This window comes from Mytilus galloprovincialis, chromosome 4 (assembly GCF_965363235.1).
Source record: "Mytilus galloprovincialis chromosome 4, xbMytGall1.hap1.1, whole genome shotgun sequence".
NCBI classification, from domain to species: Eukaryota; Metazoa; Mollusca; class Bivalvia; order Mytilida; family Mytilidae; genus Mytilus; species Mytilus galloprovincialis.
The window spans coordinates 73,617,474-73,640,154 of NC_134841.1; the positions used below are offsets into that span (position 1 = coordinate 73,617,474).

Consider the following 22,681-nt stretch of genomic DNA (forward strand, 5'->3'; position numbering starts at 1 on the left):
CAAGGACATGTGACTGACGGAAACTTCGTAACATGAGGCATCCATATACAAAGTATGAATCATCCAGGTCTTCCACCTTCTAAAATATAAATTTTTTAAAAAGTAAGCTAACTCCGCCCCCGTAGCAGCTGCCAGATCACTATCCGTGTGTCGAGCTTCCTGCGACAAAAGTTGCAGGCCCCACAAAATCAAGATTGACTGTAATCTCAAAACTCATTGATAACCTGTTTCCTTCAAGTTGGACACCACAGAAAAAATACAATAATAACAGCAGCCATTTTGTTGTAGAACATTATGGATAATTTAACATTTTACAAAATGTCTTCAATAATTAAAATATCCCTATAAAAATGTCAATATTGGAAACCACATACTGTAAACCAATTAATTTTCGTGAGCGATTTATTTTCATGATTTTCAAAGAAGAAAAATAAGGCAAATATAAATTGTCACGAATATGTAAAACTGAGATATTTTTTATTAAAAAAAACTACAGCAAACAAATATGAAAATCATGAAATTACAGGGGTTAAGAAATTTTGTTATAGCTCACTAGCCCAGGGCTAATAGGTAGCAGGATTTTACTAGCCCTGTTGGAAGACCTACTAGCACAATAAAACTGACCTGCTAGCCCTAATATGCCTTACAAATTCAGAGTTTGCTGCAATAACCATGAATTCTATAAACTTAACAATTTTTATCAATTGTACAGTAGATTTTTGCAAATTGGATACCCCAAAATTATGTCAGCAAAAAATATTCCATTAGCAGAGATATTCAATTAATCGACAATTGAATATTCACTGAATATTCTGATATAAGAGTTGAACAAATCCTGAGATGATACAAGTCTTGACCACTGCTATACATGGGTATATAAAAGGATTGGAGGTACATCATCACGTTTGAGTAAAAGAACCATCAGCTGGTTAATTATGTAATGCTCATATTTGTTTTCAGTTTTAAAATTCTATTTATTAAAATAAATTAAATGACCTCAAATATTTATGTGAATAAATATCACCATCCATAGTAAGGGTCTTTTATAATTGTTTTATAAGCGAAGTACTTTAATGTCCATGGTTCTGGAGGCTTCTTTACAGTATGTATTAAAACAAAAACAAAATGGCGTCCATAACATGTGCACATGTTTTAAATTTATATCTGACAAAAGTCAGGTTTCTGCTGTCAAAAGGGATTCACATTTATATTACAATAAATTAATCAGAAGGAGGTACAATCAGGTTGCATAAGCAATGTACAATACCACTTCCTGTACGGACACATCGATATTGAAAGTATGGAATTAACCCAAAGTTATTTGTTCTATTTTAAATCAAATTCTGGGAATCCCGGATGATGTAGTCGAATCTGATTGGCTAAGATAGAAAAGTGATGAGGGGATTTTCCACTTTCTATTTTAGAAACGCCAAGAATTTTTTGTTACTAGTCCGTCGGGCATATTGGGTTACAAGTTTTGGTTGCCCGAGGTCTAAATGTTGTAGTCCTGGGCGTCGGGCAAGTGGATTTCTTAACCCCTGAATTAAATTGCTGTGAAATGCGCTATTAAAGGCTAAATGCGAAATAAAATATCTGGGAAAATAAGTTGGTTTACATTATCTATTTAGACTTACTTGTTATGATAAACTACATAAGCAGAACATCCTCTTGCAAGAATTCTATGTGACATCAGACTAACATATTCATTTAATCTACCTTTGAATCTGTAAAACACAATAATTAATTAGATTCATAGTTTAATGGCCTACAAACACTCAAAGTGTTTACAGCAAGGTCTGCAAAACATTTAATGTAAACATTTAATGTAAATAAATTAAAGATGTCCCGTGTTTGGACTGTTTCTTTCCTATGATACAGGGATAAATATTTTGCCTCATAACACCTATTTTTCGTTGAATATTAGACTTCAATAGCTTATAAAAGGTCATTTACCAAAATTTCAGCAGCTTCTAGATTTTTTTTCTTATAATTTAAGACCCAAAAATTACAAAATGCAAATATAAGCTGAATGTCCAAGTCAGCCTTTTCCCTGCCATTCTAAAAAAAAATTCAGAGTATGGGTCAACAGGAAGAAGTTGATCTTTTCAAATTCTTGTTAAAAGAAAGAGTTAAAACTTGACCTCATTTATTGTTGATATGAAAACCTTAGATACCCTTGAGAATGATATACAAGTCACCTATTTTTGATTATAGCCACAACTTGTTCACATAACTTAATCAAAGAGCTGATTGCTCTGAGGTGGAAGAAGGTGAATAAAAGGTAACTTGAATTACCATAAAAGCAGCCCCACTAACCCAGCCTGCTTTGTTCCATTATCATTATGACATATTTTTTTTCTTCAAACAAGAATGTGTCATAAGTACATGGATTTCCCATCCGTACAATCATTTTCTATATTCAGTGGACCGTGAAAATTAGATAAAATCATTAATTTGGCAGTAAAATTAGAAAGATCATATCATAAGGAACACATGTGTACTAAGTTACAAGTTGATTGAACTTCATCAAAAACTACCTCAACCATAAACTTTAACCTGAAGCAGGACGGACGGACAGACCAGAAAACATAATGCCCATAAATGGGGCATAAAAATAGTAAGACTTGTTACATACCTGCCAATTTTTGAAAGTTCCCATGGGGGTTTTTAGTGCGCAACAACAATTTTAAAGGTAACAATTTTTAGCGAAGTATTTTGCACGATCTGGATTGTCTAGAAAAAGTGTCATATTTGTATGATGTGCTTACATGCCTTTTTCTTAAGTCTGTTTGCATGATTCTAGTTATTAAATCAGTAGAAAAGATGAACATGTAGCTAGCAGACCAGGATTTATTTTCTTGTGTAAGGATATTAAATGCTTGTTGAAATTTCCAATTTTGAATTATTCACAAAGATGGACCTTTAACAGGTTGGGAACAACACTCCAAATTAGGGGAAACCCTCATTGGAAGAACATTACAACCCACTGTAGAAATGAGCACCTTCATATTCATATTATTTGATGAAACTTTTCGAAAAGAACTATGCATCTATCAAGTATTAAATGGTCAAAACATGTCAAAAGAATTTATATAATGAATTTTCCCACTTTTGAGTTAAAAATCTTTAAAAAAAATCTTTCTTTTTTTTCAACAGTTAAATGACCCCTTGTTTTAGGACAGTCCCTCATAATGGGGGGGGGGGGGGGGGGGCAACCTGTTTGTTGGTCTTTGTGAAAAAAGAATAGTACATTGGGCTTTCAATGATTTAATTGAATACAAAAATAACTTATGTAACTTGTTACAACAAGTATTATGTCAATAAATTAGTGAAAAAACTACTATTTATTATCTTTATGGTAGTACTGCATCCTTGAATTTTGTCAATTAGCCATGCTTTTATCTTAAAGCTGTGTAAGAACCTCCTTGCAGATGAAAATTCACCTGCCATGTTCAAGATTTTACAACTAGATCAAAACAACACAAGTTCAAAATCTAGCATGTTAGAATAATCTTCAGAGAAAACGTTTTTGATTGGCTTATTAATTTGATCATGAGAAACCTTGAATTTGATTGGCTGAACACGATTGTCTTCCCTTGGGAACAAAATAAGGAACAATCATATTTTTGTGATGATTTTCACAAATTCGTGATTTAGAGTTTTTTTTAATGATATCTTTCTTTAATATTAATATTTAAAAAAAAAATGCAAGGACGTATTATATATAAAACGTCCTGGATAAGAGTAAAGAGAATGAACACAGGGCGAACGTACTACGTGGGCAAAAGAACTCAGGACAAACAGACCAAGGGCGAACATTTAAACAGGGCGAGTCCACCCGATACCAAATTCATGCATGCGTACTAAAAATATCTACATTAAAAACATCCGGTTACAAGTCAACAAATAACGTTCATGTAGATGAGATGAAATCTAATAATTTACATAAATAAAAGGGTATATATTTATGATAGTGATTGTTTTTCAATCCTAATTTACAAATAAAATGATTCAGATGCTTAATCATGTGTAAAAATCGGTGTCAAGAAACGGAAGTTGTTATGAAATTGTAATACACAGAAACAGATGCGGCATACGGATGTGGTAACGGTTCAATGATTTTACAGCTGGCATCATAGGCCTTCAGAAGACTTGAAGTCTTCTTTCACCAAAAATAAATGTGGTACAAAAACACAATAGTGTCTTATATCTAATCTTACTTACTTGTTTCTTGGTAAGTATCCTATAAATGCTGTTGATACAATTAACCACAAGAGACCAATAGACAGGACAACCACTCTATAAATTAAGACATTGTATTTGACACAACCAATCTATAAATAACATGAAAATAACATATGAAGTTACTTAAATAGTTTAATTTCATAGAAAATCAAATCTCTTTGTTTCTTTTTTAAATATTGTTCTTAAAATACTCCTTTTGCATATCTGCTTATCAAATTTATAATTTGTTTTTATATATTTGGTGAAGTGTGTGTCAATTCTGATCTTTGGTCTTTGACCTTATTTCATTACAGTTATTATTTTGGAAAGAGGAAGCCATAATGTGTGTAGAGAACAAGTTAACCTTGTGAAAACTAACATCCAAATAAATTAAGATGGAAGACAAAAGCACCTGCTTCTTGTGTAGGAAATCACAACTCACAATCTCACTGTTGACAGGCTAGTGATACAGTAGTTCAACTACTTAGACCACATGGCCACAGAGGCCTCCGTTAGTAAATAAAAATAAAACTCTAATAAGACACGTATTTGCTCAAAAGTTTTAATAATGGAAATAACATCAAATTTGTGTATAGATCTAATAAAAAAAAAATGTGAAAAAAAACATTCATAGTTTTTCAACTTACCTCATTGGCACAAGGAAGCAATATCTAAATAAAAATCCTAAGCACCACAAGATAGTTAATCGAACACTGAAATTAAAACAAAATTGTATTCACAAACATTTTATCCATATATATACATGTATAACCTAGCTCATACATGTAATTATTTGTAATTATTTGGCTAAACAATACATATATATTGCATTTGCATTTTGCAAGCATCAATCAAATGAAGATAGTAAACTTTATAATTTCACAACCATAAAATCTTTATGTCATGATCTATGATATTAATGATAATGTTTAAATCCCTATTCTAATGAAACTACAAGAATATTTTATTGATTATATATTTTTGATTATAAGTTATGCAAATCACATGTATCTTATTCTAATTGCAAGAATTGCAGATTTACTGGATGTGGTTTTTTTTCATTTTTCTAACGTAAGAATTAATTGCAACTGGTGCATCCGGAAGCTTTGTTTGATCTAGTATATTTGTTGGCAAAAAAGTCTGACTTATCAATCTATTTTTTTTTTATGAGAAAAAAGTGTCCTAAATCTTTCCTCAGATGACCAGATGTACTTGAAATTTTAGGCCAAAATTGGCACTTACCAGACCTACTCCTTTGTTAGTTATTTTACGTTCACAAAACCTCAGATAATTAAACTGTGTAATAGATTTACAGTCAAATATTAATTTACAACATATATCCTATAGGATAAATATTTTTAGGAAGAAAATTTGGAACAAAATCATGCACATAAAAAATTGAGTAATTTCTACTTTTTATTTCAACACCCTAAAAAGTAGATGCTACTACTAATATGAAATAAATATACCAGTTTATGTTAGGTTTTTAATATAGGAACCATGCAACATTTCAAACCCTTCAATACAAAAAAAGAAAAGTAGAATATCATTTCAATATCAATTCCATAAGGGAACAGATTACAACAGATATAAATTGGTGTTTCTTTTTATGACTAATACTTGAAAGGAGTAGGTTCAGTAAGACTCCTTATTGGCCCCAAAATATATCAGTTTTACAAAATAGTTATAATGTAAACTTTTAGCTATTTATTGGAAAGTAGAATACTTCTGCTACATAAATATGGGCTGCTTTTGACAATATAATGCGCATATATCGGGGAACTAGCATGATTAAGTCATACTGAATATTGAAATCTTCACAATTTTAGCATTTGAGTTAAATTTTAGACGGTTTTCATCTTAAATGGAAGTGGCCGCATTTGTGTTTTAAATGTTAGTTGTATTTGGTGATAATACATAACATATATAAAGTTTGAGGGTGAACACGAATGTGGCAACTTTCATTTTTGACAAAAACTATCTGAAAAGTGACATATTATGGCATAATTGATAGATTTTTCATATTTAAGCTTGAATATGAGCGTCTGAAATGACTAAATCAGTTCAAATATTTCACACAAACTAATTGAATCGACTGAAGTAGACCATATCATAGAAACAGAATGAAGCAGGATACCTTTCAAAACATGCTGCATTTAAAGCTTTACTGTGCCAAGCAATGATTTAACCAGATGCTCCGCAGGGCGCAGCTTTATACAACTGCAGAGTTTGAACCCTGAACATTGGGGCAAGTATGGACACCAACATTCAAGCTTGATACAGCTCTGAATTTGGATTGTGATTAATAGTTGACACAACACAGGTTTCGGACAGTCACACATAATGAATATGGTCTAAGAACTTAAACTTAAAAACTTAAAATTTTAAATTGGACATTACCTATTATGGTCCAATATCCAAAATCTAAATACATGGTTAGATTCAGCATATCAAAGAACCTCAAGAATTCAATTTTTGATAAAATCAAATAAAGTTCAATTTTGGACCCTTTAGACCTCAATGTGGACCAATCTGATAACCGGGCCCAAACATCAAAATCTTAATACATGGTTGGATTAAGCATATATCAAAGAACCCCACATATACAATTTGTGTTGAAATCAAACAAAGTTTAATTTTGGACCGCAATTTGGACCAACTTGAAAACTGGGCCTCTAATAAAAAATATACAGGTTTAGATTCAGCATATCAAAGAACAGCAAGAATAAAATTTTTGTTAATATCAAACAAAGTTAATTTTGGACCACGATTTGGACCAACTTGAAGTCTGGGCCCATAATAAAAATTATATGAACATTTTTAGATTCAGCATATCAAAGAACCCCAAGGATTTAATTTTTGTTGAAATCAAACAAAGTTTAATTTTGGACCAAGATTTGGACCGACTTGAAAACTGGGCCCATCATAAAAAATCTAAGTACATGTTTAGATTCAGAATATCAAAAAACCACAAGAATTCAATTTTTGTTGAAATAAAAAAAAAATTAATTTTGGACCAACTTGAAAACTGGGCCAATAATCAAAAATCTAAGTACATGTTTAGATTCAGCATATCAAAGAACCCCAAGAATTCAATTTTTGTTAAAATCAAACTTAGTTTAATTTTGGACCCTTTGGACCATAATGTAGACCAATTTGAAAATGGGACCAAAAATTAAGAATCTACATACACAGTTAGATTTGGCGTATCAAAAAAGTGAAAGAACCCCAATTATTCAATTTTTGATGAATTCAAACAAAGTTTAATTTTGGACCCTTTGGGCCCCTTATTCCTAAACTGTTGGGACCAAAACTCCCACCAAAATCAATCCAAACCTAGCTTTTATGATCATAAACCTTGTGTTTATATTTCATTAATTTCTATTTACTTATACTTAAGTTATGGTGCGAAAATTAAGATAAATGCTTATTTGGGCCCCTTTTAGGCCCCTAATTCCTAAACTGATGGGACCTCAACTCCCAAAATCAATCCCAACCTTCCTTTTATGTTCATAAACCTTGTGTTTAAATTTCATTAAATTTTGGGGAAATTGAGAAAAAAAACTTGATGCATAAAAGAAAAGGAAAAAATTGATAGCTTAATTTTTGAAAAGGATGAAGGTAACTTCACATACAGATAATGCTCTTTGGATTTTATCAAACCAACAGAAAATTTGCAATGAAAGGCTTTGCTTCTCAACTAAACATTGCTGGATGGTCCTAAGACATACCCAATAGCATCAAAGTTACTGTGGGTTCATGGGGTACTTTTTTTTGGAGGGAGGATATTTCAATACTGCTTACTTGAGAGTCAGCATATACTGGATATTTTCTGATATCAATGCGTGCATAAGCTTTTCACTTAAAAATTAAATTCATGCATCAAACACTAAGCACAACCTCTTTCACACAATTCATATGTCCCTTTTCAAATATGAATTGTATAAGTTTTATTTTAAATTACAACAAACATATCTCACCCACAAAGAACAAATTGCACCTCATAATTCAATATTTTCAGACTTAAAACATCAGAAACCTTGACCGTTGACATATTGACCTGACAACAAATGGGTCTGACTCTCTTCCCTATGCATAAGTTTAATACTTAATCTTACAAAGAAAACTATATACCCCCATAATATTTTCATATTTTCGGGACAGGAAACTGACCTTTGACCTCAATGATCCCAAAATTAAAATGATTCTTCCCGTTTAATTTGTCTACATAGATTTCATTACATTCGATCAAACAGATACTGAACTTATAATACAGAAACCTGTTAGTATTCAGAACAGGCTTTCAAAGTGACAACTATATGCATAGTCCAGAAATGTGTTCAGTGAGCATAAAAATAGAGAAACAGACAAAGTGACAACAGTACAGAGGGGAAAAATTTGGGAACATAACAAAGATTTTTTAATTAAACCAAATGGCATGCAACAAATATATTACTCCCACTTATTTCTTTATCATAGTGATAAGTTTTGTGGTATGCTTGATCATGATTTAAGGTAAAATTTGGCAACAATTTTTCTGTAATATTTTTGGAAAAAATATACTACAAGAACTTCATACCAAATAAAAACTTCAAAAAAAACAAACTTATTGATACAACAAAAAACAATTACCTTAAATCCCTTTGGTTTAAAGATAAAAATAGATATTCATTCTATACATAATACATTATTGTTTTTGTTCAACTGAAATACAAGAAGCTTTTAAAAGATATTTAACTTTTCCTTTTCCTATTAGAATTAATTTTGCCAATTTTAAAATGGAAAAAATATAATTGTATTTGAAAATGTTCAATTTTTTTTTTTTTTAGAATTTTATTTTAAAAGAATGAAAACTTGAAATTATTGTAAATGTCAGGTTTTTAATGACAGAATGTCCATTTAACAATCAATAATAATATTTGTAGGTTAAATATAATGAACAGTTAAATACATATGTATGGAAATGGAAAATTACTTAAAAGAAAAGCATTACTGGTAATGTGAGGTGCAGAACTTCAAAATCTGTGTAAGGTTTCAATGATATATTTTTAAAACTGCACCACCTTTGTAAATTTTACTGAAATATGACTAATTAGTTCCCATGCCTGGAAAAAGGAATTAAATTCAACAAATAATTTCCTAATAACAGGTGTACAACTTTTTTGAATATATTCACTGTCCTCATCTTTAGTATTTAACAATGGTTTTATGCATGTGGAATGTGTAGGTATGAGAACACCAACTTTGCCTTTTTGACGTAGTATAATTTTATTATACAAACCTTATAAACTGGTGACCTTGTGTAGTTCTCGTTAAAAAATTCCATGACTTCAACTCTGCAGTAGAAATATATTTTTATCAACTTAAATTATTAATGACTCTGATCTTACTTATCATTATCTTAATACTTAATGCCACATGTTTCAAAGAGAATTAGCAAACAACAATTTAAGCCTTTTTCATTTCAGCCATGGATAGAAATTATCAATTGCAAATGGTGATAAAACTGCATACATCTATCATCAACCTAACATTAGTGTCTCATCTTAAACTGATCTAATTACGAACCGTAACATGCAAATTATGCAAATCGACCATGAATGAGGGGGCAGAGCCAAATAATCTCCATATTCATGAGATGTGTCAATGCTAATACATATGCATACCAAATATTATTGACCAACCAGACAACCATGTGTACTAATGGTTACCTTTAAACTGACCTAAACCACAAACAAATACATGTTAACTAAGCCAAGGTTTTAAAGAAGATAGACTATGACTGAGGACATGGGGTCAAAGAATCTGCCTGGAAATGTTATGAGCAAATGCTAAATTAATACAACTGCATATAAAATATCAATGATCTATATATCATTATTCACTAGTATGGTTTGCTCATTTTAGAAGGCATGTACAATGCCCTATTGTTTTTCAGATCATCATCATGAGGTCTCTAATGAATTGTTGTTTCATTGGAAATCATACAATATCTTTTTATTTTCATATATAAATAGTCAGAAGATAAAGTTTTGTAATTGCATTTTAAAAGCAATACCTCTTAAAGTTAGTTAGTCTAGTGCTTTCTTAAAACCTGACCTAATCACATAACTAATATCTTATTGATGTTGATGCCGTCGTCTCCTGCAAGATGAGGACAAAGTATAGATTTTCCAACTTCATTGAAGCAAGACAATTTTGTACATTTTTCATGAATTTTGATTTTTTTTTAGCTCTGATTGTAACAAATAGCAAAACCAATAAAAAATTTTGAATCAATAAACTTTTCTTCCATCCATTTTTAAAACACATTATCAAATCACTCTACAACTCAACATGTAACATAGTACAATGTAATTTGTCTAACCCTAATAATTATACCCTATCATTTAATACTTAACAAGTATACTATAAAAATACAATTTTTCATAACTTAACAGTCATGACAGTATATTTCAATGATTTTTAGAAGAAATCTCATTTTTGAAAGCCTGCTTAAAAATCTAATCCTGAATTCCTAGAGAAAAAGCTTGACATCTGAGTATTCTATCATCATGATCACATGATCTTCATTAGTCTTAGTGTTTATCATACCTTCAGCTGTAAAACACTTGGTAACATCATCTTCAATAACAGCCTACAAATAGAGAAAAGATCAAGTGTAAAGCATGGACAATGTGATCGATGATCAACATGTAAGTTCTAAGATTATCAATAGCTTTTTGTTATTTTCCATAAATGTTTGTTCTAAAGTAATGATAATTGATTTCTTTATCCCTGTCTGATTCTGAAATCTATCTTATATTTTTTGTCTAACAAGGCAACATACTCTGCATGTTCTGTTAAAAATAAATGAAAAAATATGTTTTCCCATTTCATAATAAAACTAGCATTCTGAGAGTATTGCAAGGCAATACATAGTCACCTACTGGTGAAAAATCATTGTAATTGAACGAAATTCAAACTTGATCTATAACTTGTCATGATGTATTTAACTACATAAAAATATCAAGTCAATATCTTCAATCATGACGAAAGAAACTGTTGAAAACTGATTATTTCAGTGATGTCCAAAGACCATAACTCTGTACAAAAACATCAGACTGGAACAAAATTCCAACTTGATCTTTAACTTGTCATTGTAAAACTATATAGTAATTATCAAATCAATATCTTTCAGAATGACAAAAAAAGTGTGGAAAACTGATTATTATAGTCAATATAGTGAGTTTACACGGTAAACAGACAGAAAGTCACAGGACAAAAAGTCACAGGACATAAAGTCACAAATTTGATAGGACAAAAAGTCACAGGACAAAAAGTCACAATTATTTTTTTACTATTGTTTGAATATATAAGAGAAAGATCTTGAAAAAAATTCTTTTAATTACATCTATTCATTTTTAAAATATAGGACATTGCTCACAAGCTTTGTTAACTGAAAATTTATTAGATTTTAATCATGCAAAGGAGATATTTCTTGGCACCATGAAGCCATATAAGTACCAAGTGACTTTGACATTTTGTTTTCATAACAATTATTTGATCATTATTGATATTTATTGAATAAATTTTAATTACAAAGTTGCTTTATATATAACAGTTCAAGAAAAATCAAAAAAAATATTTTTTAAATTATTTTTTTCTTGTTTAAAGAAAAATATTCTAAAAACTGAATTGTGACTTTTTGTCCTGTGACTTTTTGTCTGTGACTTTTTGTCCTGTGACTTTCTGTCCTACATTCGTTTACACATGCCTTGGCAATGATTTTCTTTAATCTTATCTCTCTATAAAACTGAGGATGAATTTGGCCATGTGTAAATTTCCAACAAATCTAGGGCTTCCATGAATAAATTCTTAAATGAAATATATCCTTTTTCAAAAATAGATTATTAAAATAAACGAGTTCACTAAATCCCCCCAAAAAATTAATATACATGTACAGCATTCAGATAATTAGTTTACACAGAATCAATAACAAACAAACCTACCACTAATCAATAAGTATTTTGTCAAAAATTCATTCTAGGGAAAGGGCTTTAATTGAACAAGGAGAAAAGTTAAAATCGTGAAAATTGAACTTGAACTTGTCATGATGAAACAATTCACTAAATATCAAATCAAATCGTGTTGCTTATTCTTTAGTTTTCTATGTTGTGTCATGTGTACTATTGTTTTTCTGTTTGTCTTTTCATTTTTGGCCATGGTTTTGACAGTTTATTTTCCATTTTCCATTTTATGAGTTTGACTGTCCCTCTGGTATCTTTCCTCCCTCTTTTCAGAATGGAAACTAATTTCAAGGGTAACACTTAATGCCCCATCCACTGTGGTGGGTGTATAAAAATGTGTTAATTTAAACAATGATATGCATATTGTATAAGTATTTCTTACCTCCATACCACACTTTGCAAAATACATCGCATCAGAAATATGAAAATCTTTTTTATCTTCTAAGACTAAATCTTGTCTTGCAGAATGAAATTTCAAACCATCCAAAGACACAGATATATCTCGTCTAATGACTCTCTTCCCTACAGAAAAATATAATCACAATTTTATCATCTAAAGACACAGAAAAACAACTGTTCATCAATTTTCAGTATACAAATTCATACAGACTAAGTTTTCTAAAGATTTTATTGAATTTAATAACAAGTTACATGGCATTTTGATCTCCAGCCTTCTTTAAGGTGGTATTCAACACCTTGACTAAAATTTATTTGGCTAGTTTAATTTTCATAAAATTTTGACAAAATATTAACTTTGACCTTTTGACAAAAATATAAAAATTTCAAAAAAATTGAACCAACCAATTTATCAGAAAAATTACACTGGTTATATAGCAGTTTGACAAACACTAATTTTGATCATTGAGAAGCTTAATATTCCCTCAACAACACAATGTAATTAAAAAGATTAGCTAATTTTACAGAGTTATCTCCCTATAGTGTTAGGTACCACCTTAAATAAAACCGTTGATGCATTTTCAACTGTGTCATCAGGGTAACACGAATGACCGAATAACACTTGAAATTTTAATATTATCACATATTGGTGACTTTTGAACATTGATTATTAAATAATAATGTATTATCGATGTATTTTATAACTTAAAAATGATTTACAAAAAGCAGATAAGTTCATAAAGATAATTTTGAATTTAGTGTGTACATCGAACATGGCGGCCATTGTGATTTCTGTGGTCGCCATATTCGATGTACACACTAAATTTTAAAAGTTTTTTATGAACTTATCTGCTTTCTGTAAATCATTCAGTGTTATTCGGATATTAACAGTGTTATTCGGTCATTTGAGGTACCGGTGTCATCATGTCTGCCTTATGTTTAGTTAAAATTAAAACATAGTTTTGTTAATATTTATTGACAATTAATAATACAGTAGACTCCACCTAAACGAATATATCGGCTATTGTAATATTATTTCAAAACACAAATACTTTACTTTTATAATTACAATGTAAAATATACTTAATAACAAAAAAGAAGTTGTTTAATGACTATCGAGGGTATTGGGACAGAGGGTGTTTAATGTTTGTCAACAAAAAAACTAGTCATGGCTAAAACTAAGGGCTTGCCATAATAAAATTTGTATGTTTGTCAACTTTTTGAAAGCAATATACAGTCATAAATCAACTTTGTGCTTGTGTCAATATCTTAAATCCATTCTTGTTCCAAAGTGTTCCTCGATTCTTGCGCTTTGGAATCCAGATATCATTCACAGACCAAATTTCCTGACACAAAATCATTGCAAAAAATACAAAAAATTCCTTGGACGCAGCATATTACTTATTTCTGAACATTTCTTGCCATTCTCGTAATCAATCTCTATTCACGGTAGATGATGTTGTCATCATAGAGCAGCAGAATATGTTGACATGCATTTTAATTAGATTACTCGAACAAAAAAGAAAACCAAATTTGAAACAGGAAGTTTTAAATAAAATGAAATTAAAGACAGTTACCAGTAACAGAAATGAACGAAATCCGGAAATCGTAAATTTGTTAAAATAAAAAAAATCAGGCCGGACAGGGATGAAAATCTACCAATTAATTTCAAGGTCTTATTTTAACAATTGATATTTTCCCAAAACTAAATTTTTACCTTCATCATCACTATCTACTTCTTCTTCCGTCTCATCATCAGGATTTTCTTGTTTCTGTTGAGCTTTCTCTATTTTATGTCGTCCAAACTACAATGTATAACAAGAATATAACCTACATGTACAGATGGATATGTATCACATAAGTTTATTTTGACCCCTGCACTAATTTTGTACGCTGGTATAAGCGCAGTGACGTAAATGTGGAGGTTTCCCGTGTGATAATTACAATAACAAAGTTCGACATGATGACCGATTATATGGGGACGCCCTCCCCAATAACAGTAGAAAATTCAAAAAAAAAAAAAATTCGGAAAAATTTCCCGAATTTTTCATTGTACTAATGAACTCAAAATCTTTCAATTTTTTTGTCGTGTTTTGAAATCCCGGACCTGCGCAGAAATGTACAATGTACTTCCTTTTTCCGGTCTCGTTTGTATGAAACTTTGAGTAAAATATATATTTATCAGTCTAGTATAAAATAGGAAGGAACGCGCAATACCAATTTCATTTTTAATAATTCCTTGATATGAAAAAACGTTACCTGATGATAGCGTTTCTTTGTTTACATTGCATATGACGTCATAATTTAAATAACGTCACAACTAAATCCCTAACAACAGAACCAAAATCGGAAACGTTACGGTATTTCCGTTTCTTTTTTTTTAAACAAATATTTAAGTTACTAAAAATAATTAATACAGACTTCGTCCCCATTTACAGGTAATGCCTGCCTCATATTGGTATCGGGATCGTTCGCCCTGATTACATGTTCGCCCTAGGTTCGTTCGCACTGAGTTTGTTCGCCCTGGTAATCCGTTCGCCCTGCATTGGTTCGTTTGCCATATTTTCATTTATTATATGTATATGTTACATTAAAGGGAAAATTCGCGATTTTTTTCTTATGGTTTAAATATGTTCATAATGACATAATATATATATATTCACAAAGTTTTATCGCTAAATGTGCAGTAATAAAGGAGAAATTCAATAATTAATAAAAAAAATATTAACTACTTCCTGTAGGTCGTGACGTTTTCTCCTGGTTTTTGCATGCCGGGATTTAAAATACAATCATTAAAAGTCTTGGTTTTTAATCATATTTTAACGTAATCGTAATTATATAAGCGCGCCGATGACTTATGCTTTATCTAATAACCAGTCGATAATAAGAAGATAAAACGCACAGACGTGCAATTGTACACATTCATGAGATAAATTTTCTATGTTAAACGTATATATTCGAATTATTTTTTTAGACAACACAAAAAGTTATAAAATTATTTTTAATGAATGCATTTTCGGACTGATAAGGTGAACAAATTAAAGTACAATAATCTGTAAAGACAATATGTTGGTGTACTCTTATTGACCTTTTACTATCTCTGCTATGACTAGGTTTATACGATGTGTGTATTCACGGTTCTGTGGCAATACTCGTAGGTGGCTTGTTTAAAGGTAAATTGTTATTTGCACTTTGGTATTTAACCACGCCTCTAGGGCACACCTTGCCAGGTGTGACTGTCTATTCGGATCAGTGGATTATAAAACAAGGGAGCATTTAATACACACATTAAAAATACAGGTGACAAATAAAAATAGATCGCCGTGGAATTATTTAATTATATTTGGTGCTATTATTTATTTGAATTCAAAAAAAATAATTTACTAAGAAATAAACAGTTTTCGGTTAAAGACGGGAAACTTAATTCATGTGTCAGAATAAAATGATATACACCTCTTGTCCTTGATTTAAGTCTCATAAAAAGGGGAACTTAGAAATTAGAAATAGCTTCACCAAATCATTTTGATTGTCTTTATTAGGCAAAAAAATGTACGAGAACACTTACATTTAGACTTTTGAAACCCATGTATTAATTAATATCTGAAACTATCTGAAGATAACTCTACCGAAGCGGAATATAATTGTACGAATATAGAAAAAAAATGTTTTTAAATCTTTTCACATTTATGATTAATTATTGTTATCGATTGTTCATTTAATTATACTTAATTAGTACCTTAAATATGTCTACCGCTCGGCATTAAATATTGGTGTGGTAGGAAGGGATTATTACATATAGATTATATTATTTGGAAGAGGATTTGAGCTAACCTATAAAAACACATTAATTAGTTAACATACATTCGAGACCAAAGGATATTAACTTTGCTAATTCAATTAACTTTTACTCACATATATTTCTCTCATGATTTGTGTGTGCTTGTTTCTATAGGACAGTGTATATATTGTCCCAAAATTAATCCTAAAATCGTAACTAAAAATGTCTTGATCGGAGGTTGATAGTAAAAAAAAAAAGAGGTTGATAGTACTAACAATGGTTCCAGTCCGGTCAAGAGAGGCAGATTTTGACGAGTATGGTCAATTTGGGTACGCACTAGAGTCAGAGTATACCGAAGAAGAGCTCCATAAAATGGAAGCTGCAGAAAGTTCCCGAAATCAAGATATCCTTAGCAACCCTCCCCAGTTTAACACAGCCGGATTGGTGTTCGTGTACTAAATGCATAGTTATGCCGTTATTGACGGAATGTCTTTGTTGCCCCGAATTTACTCTCTTTGATGGTAATATTGAATTGGGTGAATGCATTAGTGACAATATCGATTTCAGAACAGTTTGTCTGAACCCGGTTGTTCTTGAAACTAGCTGTATAAGTTTTCCGAGGTACAAGCGCCATAGAGGGAGAGCTCCAACTCACAGCCATGTTCACATTTAGTTGAATTATACAATATACTTTTAATTTTGTTCACTGTTGAAGGCAATACCGTGACTTATATAGCTGCTTAAGTCCACTTCATTTGGGTAAGTGTCTCCCAAGTAAACAAACCACAACTTCTTATTTAATCAAATGACTTATCTTTTTGCGAAAGATTGGTATGCAAAAGTGCAAAGTTATAAATGGGTGTCTTGCAATATCGAAGTGATAATATATTTGTCAGATCTCTTATATCTTTTGACGAAATCAAACCATCATGGTATATTCTGCATTTGTATAGACCGAAGTGTACTAAATGATATTCATATTATACATGTTAAATGAATGAACAAATATTAAACCTATCTTTTTATTGTTTTCCGCCCATGTCTGCTCATCGCCAGAAATAAAGTTTGTCGCACGAAAAAATGGTATTAATTCCAGAGTCAAAATTTAAAGAACTTATTTTCCATGTTTTCTGGTATTGTACGAAAGAGAATTGACCTAACAAAAGAATTGCTATCTTAGGCTGTTAGTAACACATGTAGAGCAGTGGGTCGTTGTTGGACATATAAATCTTAGAAAGTGTATCATCTGTTAAATTTGCAGGTCACTGAAAGGGGAAGTCCCATACGGAAATAGGTGTTGAGGATGATTTTTTTTTATCCAGTGACACATATTACATGCGTATTCTTGAACGTTTGATACATCATTTACTCTCAAATTGCAAAAACGAAAACTTCCAATTGTATTTATAGTATTTGTATTTTTATCCATCTGATGATTTAACTAAAGCCTTTTTCAACTGATTTGTATAGTTCGTTCTTCTTCTTCTTCTTTTGGTATACAATAGTCAGGGCCGTAACTACGGTTCGAATTCAGGGGAGGCAGGGGTTTGGGGGCCGCCGATTGAGGAAGGGGGTTTGGGGCACAGCCCCCCCTCCCGGCCGATTATTTCTTCTCGGTAAAATGGCTAAAAATAACCCGTATTCCTTCGATTTCCTTACTTTTAGTAACATCAGTATTGCTTGAACCTGAAAGCAATTTTTATGCAAAAACAAGCTGTCTGAGCCTGAGATTGCTGTTCGGGGTAAACCAAGGCCTCGTCTTGATGACCTATAATTATTAACATTAAATACATTGTGACCGCCGATTTTTCTCTCTCAGTGAAATGACTTCGATTTCCTTACTTTAAGAAACACATCAGTTTTGCTGGATCATGGAAGCAATTTTTATGAAAACAATTATTATCTGTATTTAAAGATAATTTTGTTAGAAATCAAACTGGCAAGTTTTAAAAAACATATAAATCAAGATCATATAGAACGCAAGATTTTTTTTTTATCGAGGACCTTGAATTTCAATATCGTTGTAAGCTGAACAGACATGTATATAACTACAACCAGGGACTTTCTATTCTAAGTATATACTTAGTATAGAAAGTCCCTGCTACAAAGAATGGGAGTGTTTAACTACTAAGGCATTGACCAAATTGTTCTCGTACGATCGGGTGACGTTAAAAAAAACGATCCAACAGCTGATTCAGCCAATAACGAATTTCCGATATCATAAAAGATTCACAATACGAAGGGAACTTCCTCTGCTTAATTGAGCCCCTAAATGAATGTGAATAGTTAAAAAATTTATGCAAAATTGTCGAAAGCAAAGTTTCATATATATGTGTTCTCGTGCGAATATATACTGAATAACAGACAGACGGCCACACGAAAAAATAAATAAACCTATACTGAAACCAAGGATTTGTATCCTTGGTATTATACAAATCCTTGCTGACACGGTTAACTTTCGATCAAAAATCCGGAAGATGATTCAGACAGATATATCACGTATCATGATAACACTGTTAAAACTAAACTTGTGTTGTTTATAATATAAATTCAAGTTATTCTTGTACATATTTCATTTTATTACTTACAAAAAAAAAATGGTGTAGAAATTTCAGGGGAGGCAGTTGCCTCTCCTGCCTCATAGGTAGTTACGGCCCTGATAGTCTATCGAGTTGATTACACACTGTTGGCATATGTGGACTAGTCTATTTACAAAACTTTTACCCCAATTTACACAAAATGTATGTTTCTTTCTTATGTTCAATGCATACATGTATATAATTTAAATTGCGCTATAGTTCCGTAACTTTCTATCCAGGCGTATAAACGAATCGTCGGCAAATGGGTACATTTTTTAAAATCAATATTTCTGGTATGTTCCAATCTGTCCTTTACTATTGACAACGAGTTTATATTACATTTTCCTAAATTTACCCTTGGAAAAAATATGTAGAGATTTTTATTTCTTCAAATCTTTTTTTTTTTGTATTATCTTTCTGTATTATTTATATAAATAATATTCTTAACACCAGAAATGTTATTTATAAACAAGAGTTAAGTAATGACTAGTATATAATATCACTTTCGGACACGCAAGACAGAGATGTATATTATAAACCTGATAGTTCAAAATGGAAAGTTATAAGTTATCGGCCGTGTACACCGATCAATACCCACAGAAGTGAAACGATGCATGAACTTGCAAGCCCGACAGGAAATCGCTTGAATACCTGGACGTGTCACCTCACACCCCTCACAATACCTTTGGGAGTAATACCTAAAGCCATGCTGGTGATCAGATGAGGGAAGATCCGAATTTATTTGAATAAAGTTTATTACTTTAAAGAATTATGAACGAATTACATTTTCGAAAACAATTTTCACGGAACACTTATTTATGATTTGACTTTTTAATTAATTCCAATATTAACAGTTTAAAAATAACAGACTATGGTTATTCAAAAAAAAATTAAGAACATTTTCCGTATCAAGTTAGTTAGTCAGATAAACCAACCGTACGATTGACAAGATATCGACACGCAATTACGACTACATCGGTTACTGTAGTTTTGGTCCTTTGTGGTTTATAGACATATCGTGATTTTTTATCGTAGAAGATGACAAGATGGCGGAACGCAGAGAATTGATACTCAAAATTTAAAATCGATGGTGATCTCTTATCTAGCGGAATAAAACTTTAATATCTATAAATTTGAGAATTTTTATACAGAATGGACATAATATCAATTTTTGATTTTTTTGCGAAGTTTCCCTTTAATGAAAGAAATATATATTAAAATTTATGTATATCTATTAACAGTTAAATACAGAATATTAATTAAATAAAATTCTTGGCTGCATTGTTACACTTTATTTTATAATTACTTTTAATTACTGTTGATTGAATTTTTATTGCTGATTAGGTATGATTTGAAATCTTTGATATCACTGATTGGTATATGAATTGCCTTTGATGGATTAATAATGAAAATAACATTTTTCTCAAATAAAATAGTCAGCTTGGATGGGTAAAAGCACTGATGTACAAATCGTTAGGCATGAACTTATAACCTAGTAGCAGCTAGCTGTAGACAACATAATAGCCCCACAGGACGCAATTACGACTGGACACAATTACGAACGGTTTCCAATGTTTGCCCTCTGAGATCATATTTGTTTATATTTATCAATAAATGTTTTTATAAATAAAAACCCTATAAAAAATCCCTTGTTTTCATGATAATGCAATTTATGTGCACTTGGTGAATGTTGATGACGATGACAAAATCATTCTGAAAATATTATAAGAACGTCAATCTGACCTGGAAGTTACATAAAAAAAATACATAAAGGTAAGTGCATATTGCCTTCTTTTGTTAATATATAGAAAGAAAAACACTCCTGATTCTGTTCATATGTGTGATGCCTTTTATCATGCCCAAATAACCCCTCAATTGATGTTTTTTAGACTCTTGTGAACCTATTTATGGCCAAAAGAAAATATGTTAATTTTATTGAAAAGTCCAGAGAACTCCGAAAGAAATGTTGACCAATATAAAAAAAAAATCATAGATGAATGATAAGTACACCACCGAAATGGATAAACTTGAATTTAGTGCTCATTTAAAGGAGGAACTTACACAAAAACAAAAAAAATCAGAAATCTTTCCTTTAATACACATGACCGACATTTCGTCTGCAACCACTGCTGAAGTAATTGAAGTAAAAAACAAACTTGTGCTTTTTATTTTCCTATGAAAATGTGTTTGAGATAAAGATTAATGTATGCTTTATCAATATAGACTGTTGTCATTGATTTCTTCTGCAAGATATATCAATATAATGCTGTTCGGAATTGCGTCCATATGTAGCTCTCTTGACCCGTAAAACGAGGTCACGAAAGTCTTACTAAAGTATCCCAACGTGCATAAAAATTTATGTGGGATATGATGCAAAATGCAAAGCCTTCATACATCTTAAATTCTATGGTATAAAAAATTCAAGAAAAGTAGTCTACATAAAAAAAATATTAATCACAGTTCAAAAATCGTTCGTAATTGTGTCCATTGAGGCTTCATCGTAAATATTCTGCGAAATTGTAGACCGACTTCAACATATTTAATTAAATACACACAACACAACACTATACTAAAAAATAAAAATCGTAAATATTCGGCGAAATTATAGACTGACTTCAACATATTCAATTAAATACACACAACACAACACTATAACAATAAAAAATAAAAATCAGGGCGAACAGGTATCAGGGCGAACAGTCTCAGGGCGAAACGGAACTAGGGCGAACAGTAACTAGGGCGAACCGAAATCAGGGCGGACAGACCCGGATTCCCTCATATTAGATTACAGGGATACATACACAAATTAATAAGAAATGATAACAACAGAACAAAAAAGAACAGAATTTTTACTTAATTTAATCGATTTCATTGTTTTTATGTGTAACATTACTGTTTTTCTTAAGGGTTAAATGGTCTTTTTGGATGTTCGTTGGTGTTCGGTGGTGAAAAGACCGTAGTAAAGAAAAGGTAAAACGCAGTATAATTTGTCTGTTTGCTTGTTGAGAATTCCAGTGTAACCTTACCTCAAACACTTTCAATAAGAATTGCACATATTGTCTTCTTAAACCTAGAGATTTTCCAATAGATGCTAAAAGAACAACCAATAATAACAGACAAGCAACAGGGAAAAATAAAATAGTGATCGTTGTTATCAGCAGTTGTTCCATTTTTCAAGCTTGTCGCTGACGTTGATTCATCTGATACGGTCAAACGTTTTGAGAAAGAGTGAAGGTCACCTCCGGCTCCTGCACTACACACAAGCACTACATTGCTGTTTCACGATGTTGGCCACACCAGTTGCAGCTAGAAATATATCTCCCTTGATACGGGTAAATTTTGAATACTTAAGCAGTTATATTTATAATCTTAAGATAATGTAAGATAGTATGATAAATAATAGGGCCAAGTCATTCATGTTTCTGTGGAGTTTTCTTGGGACTCTCAGTCAGTGTCATGGCATAATTAATATTATAAATACCCAACTACATGAGTGGACTTAATTGATTTTTCTTGTGACTGACTGTCATGGCATATAAATTCCTAAATAACACAGGCATGTCCTCTGAGGGCATGTCATTGTCAGGCACTTCTAACTAAAAAAAATCCTTATAAAATTTACTTTAAGACAAGGTACCCAACCACAGGCACTCGTCTCAGAAAATAAATTTCCTATATACCTTTATATAACACAA

General features: G+C 31.3%; 1 protein-coding gene across 1 annotated transcript in view; it reads right to left on the reverse strand.

Moving 5' to 3' along the window:
• LOC143072905 (glycerol-3-phosphate acyltransferase 3-like) overlaps positions 1 to 22,156 on the reverse strand; it is a 54,335-nt gene extending 32,179 nt beyond the window's left edge. The window contains exons 1-8 of the mRNA XM_076248062.1: positions 22,013 to 22,156; positions 14,347 to 14,434; positions 12,616 to 12,755; positions 10,819 to 10,861; positions 9,506 to 9,560; positions 4,872 to 4,937; positions 4,225 to 4,299; positions 1,635 to 1,724 (exon numbers count right to left, since the gene is read on the reverse strand). Of these exons, the coding sequence (XP_076104177.1) occupies positions 1,635 to 1,724; positions 4,225 to 4,299; positions 4,872 to 4,937; positions 9,506 to 9,560; positions 10,819 to 10,861; positions 12,616 to 12,755; positions 14,347 to 14,434; positions 22,013 to 22,156 (701 nt within the window). The remainder of the gene's footprint in view (positions 1 to 1,634; positions 1,725 to 4,224; positions 4,300 to 4,871; positions 4,938 to 9,505; positions 9,561 to 10,818; positions 10,862 to 12,615; positions 12,756 to 14,346; positions 14,435 to 22,012) is intronic.
• Positions 22,157 to 22,681: the final 525 nt, after the last annotated feature.